The sequence below is a fragment of the Lolium rigidum genome, chromosome 3 (genome assembly GCF_022539505.1).
Source record: "Lolium rigidum isolate FL_2022 chromosome 3, APGP_CSIRO_Lrig_0.1, whole genome shotgun sequence".
NCBI lineage: Eukaryota > Viridiplantae > Streptophyta > Magnoliopsida > Poales > Poaceae > Lolium > Lolium rigidum.
Genome location: NC_061510.1, coordinates 245,036,162 through 245,043,214, shown reverse-complemented (window position 1 = coordinate 245,043,214; position 7,053 = coordinate 245,036,162). Strand labels below are relative to the sequence as shown.

The 7,053-nt window shown below is 49.0% G+C and overlaps 1 protein-coding gene across 1 annotated transcript; it reads right to left on the bottom strand.

Annotated features, from left to right (window-relative positions):
* Positions 1-1,391: 1,391 nt before the first annotated feature.
* Positions 1,392-4,187, bottom strand: LOC124703225 (uncharacterized protein At4g14100-like). Its single transcript, XM_047235446.1, has 2 exons — positions 3,618-4,187; positions 1,392-1,784 (listed from the first exon to the last, which is right to left on the bottom strand). Exons 1-2 carry the CDS (start codon positions 4,099-4,101, stop codon positions 1,612-1,614), a joined length of 657 nt encoding a protein of 218 aa, XP_047091402.1. The 5' UTR covers positions 4,102-4,187; the 3' UTR covers positions 1,392-1,611.
* Positions 4,188-7,053: the final 2,866 nt, after the last annotated feature.

Below are 7,053 nucleotides of genomic sequence, written 5' to 3'. Positions count from 1 at the left end.
TGCCTCCTTCGTGGCCGCTCGCTGGCGCGAGATCTCGAGGGCGTGCTCGAGATTAGCGTCGTTGATGAACTCCCGCTGCTCCTCCTTCAACGTCCGGAACCGCTCCACGTTCAACGACGTCAGGATTGCGCTGCTCACCCCACTGTGCCGCCTCCTCCGCCGCCTCAGCTTCCGCATTGGCGTAGTAGGCCTCGTGCCACACCGCGAATCTTGGGCCTACGTCGTCGTCGGAGCTGTTGTCGGCGTCGGGCTCCGGTTGCGGTGGTGGTGGTGGTGGCAGCACACGGCCGTTGAGGTCCAGCATTGAGTACGTCTTCTTCAGACAGCGTGGCATTTTGAGGTGGAGAGAATGGCGCCGGCGGCGGTGGTGGAGATGAGAGGATAGCAACGCGGTGGTGGACGGCGTGCGTACTATATAGCGGCCACAACTGCCCGCATTAACGGCGACGTACGCGACTGGACGCCGCGTGGCCAGTCGCTGCCCTCGTGGCCGCTTCGGTTTGCGTGCGACAGACCATTAAACGCCGACAACCAACCTTCCCGCGTCGCGGCCTATGCGAACCGGCGCGTCCTGTCGCTGACACGGTGCCCCTACTGCGAAAACCGTCGTTCCGCGAGGTACAGGCGCGCCCGATTCGCGCCCTTGGTCAAGGGGCCGGCACGGGGTTGCCGACGATTCTATTGGACTCGAAAATTGGCCGGCGCCGTTTGGGACGCGCCGGTGCGAGCCCATTTTCGCCCCCGGCCCCCAAAAAGCTATCGGAGCCGCTATCGGGGCCGCCGGTGGAGATGCTGCGAGATCTTGAGTGTTACACTCGTTAGATCGGTTCCCAATCGGTCTGCAAATTAATACCGGTACTAGCAGTACTAATACAATATCCACAGTACTCCTGCTCAATATAAGCATCACCAGCTTGCTAATTCGCCCGTCTCCATCGACATTAATATGTGATTGACCCGATACGGCGGCATGTTGCTCTTATGAGACATGAAACATAACTCCCCTCTAGCTAGGCCGTAGTTCAAATTGTTGTTGTTTTTGTAGTACTAACATCTCTCACTCGCTAGTTGCACAAGCAGCATCCACAATTCTTTTCTTCGTACTAATTAGTACATGGGTCGCTAGCATTGATACTTTAGTTCCAGACCCGATGCCATCGAAACACTGCTGTGGTCAATCTGTCATCTCTAACGAATGATGCCTCAGATCAGTTAGGTAACCTGTCATTTCAGTGAAAAAACTCGAGAATTCCCCAAGTTTTCAGACGAGATGCACTATCCAGTGATGTTGTTCTATGTCTCAGTCTCTGCTTTTCCATCTAGCTTGCTGGGATTTCGTTTACTTTGAACCAAGTTAATCTGGGAGCTCGCGGACGCAGCTTAACACCGGCTAAAATAATCACCTCTTTATGGTACTGCTCAGGAATCTCCATAAAATCTAAGCAGATCAATTCGCAAAGAAGCGGGTAACAGAGAACATCATGTACAGACACTTGATCAGCAGCAGCACAGTCAAGTCGTTACACTTGGCATCCAGCGCCTGGGACACCATGCCGAACACACTGATCAACAGCAGCAACGGTTATGATTCCACTCCACAAGATAGGCTAATTAGCCTCTCAGCAATCTGATCTTGGGGATAAAGCTCTCATCATCAAACCCACCAGGTTCAGAGATGAGGGTGTTCTTGGTCGTTCCGTCGGTGAAACAATATGCAGGCGCCTGCCATTCCTCGCCCTCCAGCACTGCCCCTGGCTCAAAGCTCATCACGTGCGCGGTCCGCCCTGTGGGATCACAAATTGTTAGCGTGCTCCAAATTCAGGTTTGCATCGGGAAAGGGTCATATTCATATACGTGGTATAACTGTGGTATGAGTGAACAATAAGAACACTTGTGGTGGCTAATTTGTAACGCAATCTGACCTGGTTGGTTTCATATATACTTACCAAACACAAATCAGCCTTATAAACTACTTCCCAAAATCACACCGTAGGGGATTTGCCCTACGGTACCATGGTAAAAAAAAAGAACTACTTCCCCCGTTCCAAAATATGTGTTGCACAATTATCTAGATTCGCATGTATGTAGAGTCTAGACGTGTTTTAGATGTAGATACATGCGAATCTAGATAAATCTATGACATTTATTTTGGAACGGAGGGAGTTCAAGTTATATTCACCTTGGTCATCAAAAACTAGCCCAGGTGACTTGAGATGCTACGCTATACTGGTTCCACTGGTACACTGAGCAACATCGATATACTTCTTCTGCAGATTAAAGGTGTGCGTTTCTCTTTGTAGATACAAATTCTCTAGCGCTTAAGTGAAGCTAACACAACACTGGATACTAACATCTATGCATCCAGCTTGGCACCTAAGGTAGGTCGTGAGCAAACAAGTGGGGGTCCAGCTATCCCGCTTTAGGGTTCTGTGCATATCACACTGGTAACTACCATAGATAAATATAGCACAATACCTATGATACATCTTGAGCAAGGAAGAGGTAACAGACTATCAGTCCTCACATATACGTTTAGTTTGGCTGAAAGCTGAAAACAATTTTCCAGACAGACATTTGGTCTTATCTACTATCTGTTTGTAGGATCAAACCTATAGATTAAGATATGACACATAGATGTATGTACAATGTTCTAACAATGAGAAGTGCATCTCATACCAAGCCTTGCAAGAGAAAAAGCTAAAACAACTCAAAATGCCCTACAGTGCAGCCAATGTTCATGGGTAATACAGCTCACTGATTTTAAAATTTGATGGCGGGATTAAAATTTGATGTACACAGGATTAAACCTGGTTGTATACTTGCCTGGAAAGCGGTACACAGGATTAAAATTTGACGGAGGATTGGGTACACTGAGTCATCCCTTTTTTTGTGGGGAGACAGGACTCATTCCAACGACTATTAACCGTAAGTTTGCTCACGGTGCCATGTTCTGGGTTGAGAGCAAACAGTCATACTATAATGGAATAGAAGAGCACTTAAGTACAATTTTTGTAATATTTTTTTTTGCATGCGTAGCATTTGTTAATGGGGGGAGTAGTGGTGGAGCAGACTGACTGGTTAGCGTACTAAAAATAATCCATATACAGTAGCTCTGAAACTAAACAAATCAACGCTAAACTACAACATTTGAACGCGCTTTGAAAAGTAAGCCACTAGAAGAATTCCAAACCTTCCCTTTGTTGCTGAAAGATAAATATACCTAGAACGACTCAGGAAAGAAGGTTGTCATATTCTAGGGATAGTGAGACTCCACTAGACCTGTTTGTCCACTAGAACTGTGTGGCTGATTCTTTTTCTGACTCTTTATCATGAACAAAGGTTGTCATTATCCTTTCTGTTTGAGCTGTACCCGGTGTGAATTGCCATCTCGTCAACAGAATTAGCACTCCCAAATTACTGTTAATGTATACTATTAAATAAGACCCCTGACCACACAAGAGAATAAAAAAATACCCGGGTGTACCCCCAATGTTGCCACTCCAGCACGCCCTACATCGATGGAATCATACGCATTTTACAGGCTAATTTTGCCATCTGTGGCATTCATCACCACAGGCAGGCAGGATGAGGATGAGGGCCAATGAATTAGCGATTACCGGTGTAGAAGATCCATTTGACGGGGCGGCCGGAGGCCACATCCTCGTAGTAGGTGATGAAGTCGGCCTTGGTCCAGACGTGGCAGTCGAACCCGCCGGCGTGGGCGCGGCCGAGGTAGGCGGCGCCGGGGGCGAGCCAGTCGGGCCGCAGGATGCCGACCCCGACGGCGGCGGAGCGGCAGGTCCGGCGCGCCGGGGTGTAGAAGAAGGACGTGCCGTTGTTCCACTCGGCGTCGTAGTAGGGCGCGTCGGCGGCGAGCTGGTACCGGATGATGTGCAGGTTGCGGCCCCGCGGCCAGTCGTACCAGAGGTCGGCCAGCGACAGGTTCCCCTTGTACTCCATCAGGAGCTTCGCGTGGAACTGGTCAGGCCATGGGGCTGGGGTTGGGGTTGGGTCGGGCGACCCGCCGCCGGCGGCGAAGTCCGGGAGCAGGGGGAGTAGGCAAAGCAGGAGGACGGCCAGGAGGAGACGGAGATGCGGCATCTTCTCCTCGCGAGCTCGCGCAACGCCCCGCCGGCCGGCCACCGCTCACCGGTAATCTCAAGTTCTGAACAAGACAATGCTAGCAATTTGGTACACTGCTCACTGGATTTGGTTCTGGATAATTCGAAGGGGTAGTATTGTCATTTTGGTCTGGAGAGACCTAGCAGGAGGACGTCCGCTCCGGAGCGACCTAGCGGCTGCCTATCCGTGCAAACATGTGTACTGACACTGCCTCCTCCTCACTCGATCAGCTAAGGCTAAACTTGAAAGCTCAAATTATGCTCCAATATCAAGGTTCCTTCAGTTGAAGTGAGTTCCGGAGGTGGCATACCTAAATTTTTTTTTAATGGAAATCAAACTATTTTAATGCTCAAGGCACTATCACGCTTCTTTTCCGCAAGGTTACAGAAATTTGATGCCGGGGGGAGGGCCTCCCCATCGCACATTCCCCCCTACCACTCTACCAGCAATCCGTGATACACAATTCCACCCTAGTCCGTACCCTCACTTCTCTAGAAATTTTATCTAGCCTCTTGTTCGGCGGTCGGCACTCCTATGCCTTGAGTTGTAAGAAACTCGATCTACTTGTTAGAATGATGGGCTCACTTTGTTTAGATCCGAGTAATTATGTTTTTTTTTTGTAGTATGGCTATATAATGCAAGTTCTCATGAATTCACATTCATGCTTCAAAACATAAGGTAGACTAGGTCCATCTTTTCAAAGAATTGATTTGGCCTTAGTCAACATAAGAATTGCTTTAGTGTTGTTGGTATGGGTAGATAAATTCCGAACTTGCTAAGATATGGCATTCTGCACTCTCTTTTAAAACAATCCAAGCTTGTACAGATTGCATAACCACGAGATGGCAACATGGCATTATATTGAATTGTTCCATCCAAGGAAATGGCTATTCGAATAAGCATAAAAAACATTTCAGAGTATTTGTATTAGCAAAACCTATCCATGTTAGCCACACAAAAAATCATCAAAATCCTTCTTATGAAAAAAAAAAGTAGGAAAGATCCCCGGTGAGAAGATCCCTAGTAATTAGACCCTCCCATTGAAGCCAGAAGAAAATACAATACGAGATTTCCATGTCCAGGGGCTTTGGCGAAGGTTCGGATGGAGCTAAAGCTGAATGTAATATTTTACAAGAATAATTGTTATGGCTCCATGGAAAATCTCAAATGCCATATTCCACGCACCTGCGCTGAGGGAGCGCGCAGATGCGGCATCTTCTTCTCGCGAGCTTCCCACAATGCCCGCCGGCCGGCCACCGCTCACCGGTAATCTCAAGTTCTGAACAAGACAATGCTAGCAATTGTGTACACTGCTCACTGGATTTGATTCTGGATAATTACAAGGGTAGTATTGTCATTTTGGTCTGGAGAGACCTAGCAGGAGGACGTCCGCTCCGGAGCGACCTAGCGGCTGCCTATCTGCGCACACATGTGTACTGACAGTGCATCCGCCTCACTCGATCAGCTAAGGCTAAACTTGAAAGCTCAAATTATGCTCCAATGTCAAGGTTCCTTCAGTTGAAGTGAGTTCCGGAGGTGGCATACCTACACTTTGTTTTAATGGAAAGTCGGACCATTTAAAGGCAGCAATGCATCATCGACGCCACTTTTCCGCAAGGTTATATAGATTCCAAGTTGTGAGAGGGCCTCCCCCTCACACATTTCCCTCTCTATTGGCCATCCGTGATACATAATCCCACCCTACCTCGTACGACGGCCGGCGCACATTTCTTCTCTAGAAGTTTTGTCTAGCCTCTTGTTCGGCGGTCGGCACTCCTCTTCTTTGAGTTGTAAGAAACTCGATCTACTCGTTAGAATCATGTGCTCTCTTTGTTTACATCTGATGCACAATATTTATTCATTGTTTTGTTTTTGTAGTATGCCTAGATAGTGCAAGTGCTCATAAATTCGAATTCATGCTTCAAAACCTATAAGGTAGACTTGGTCCACCAGATGGCTTTTCTTTTTAGTTCTTGCTCAAAAAAAACATCCATGTTAGCCAAACAAAAACCATCAAAATCCTTCTTGTGTAAAAAAAGGAGGAAATACCACCGGTGAGAACATACCTAGTAATTAGCTCGTCCCAAAGAAAATGCAGTACAATATTTCCTTTTCCAGGGCATGGGCTTTAGCGAAGGTTCAGATGGAGCTAAAACTGAACCTAATATTTTACAAGAATAATTGCTATGGCTCCATGGAAAATCTCAAATGCCATATTCCACATTCCCCCTCATTCCGTGATTTAGTTGATTTGCACACAAAGAAAACTACTGTAGTGTTCGTTGATCGTGCATTGCTTTCTTAGCTCCAAAATTAATATGCACAGCTTTCTGGAAACAGATGAAATTGTACAATTTATATGTACGGCTTAATCCCAAACTGTGAACAAAATGCGGCACTGCATGGTGTGATCGATCGAACATCATCAAAACCGTTTTTACATGTACTCTTTCAGTACAGCCAGCACGCCGCCCTTGAGCACGGCGTTGTCACGGTCCGCCGCGTCCGCCCGCTCCCTCAGCGCAGCCGCCTCCTCGTGCAGCCTCGCCGCCTGCTCCCTCAGCGCGGCGTTCTCCTCGCGCAGCCTCTTCGCCTCCGCCGCGGCCGCATTCTTGATCAGCCCAAGGATCCAGGAGGCGCGGTTCCTGGCGTCGGACGCGTCGGCCGCCGCCGTCATCTGCTCCATGAGGACGCCGGCGCACTCGTCCGCCGTGCCTTGCGCGAGACGTGACGCCAGCTCGTGACTGGCCTGCCGGTCCCGGTACGCCTTCGCCGTGGCGTTGATGTCGCCGCCGCATGCCGCGAAGCAGGCCTCGAGATCGCGCGGGCTGGCGTCCGGGAAGATGCCGCGGAGAGCGTCGAGCGCCTGCGCCGCGCATGGCGTGGTGTACCGGCCGCGCTTGGCGGGGTCGCAGAAGGGGTCGTCAAAGA

Coding starts and splice junctions, on each gene's coding strand:
- LOC124703225 (XM_047235446.1), bottom strand. CDS start 4,101: ATGCCGCATCTCCGTCTCCTCCTGGCCGTCCTCCTGCTTTGCCTACTC. Junction 1,785..3,617: donor CAAATGGATCTTCTACACCG/GTAATCGCTAAT, acceptor GTGATCCCACAG/GGCGGACCGCGCACGTGATG.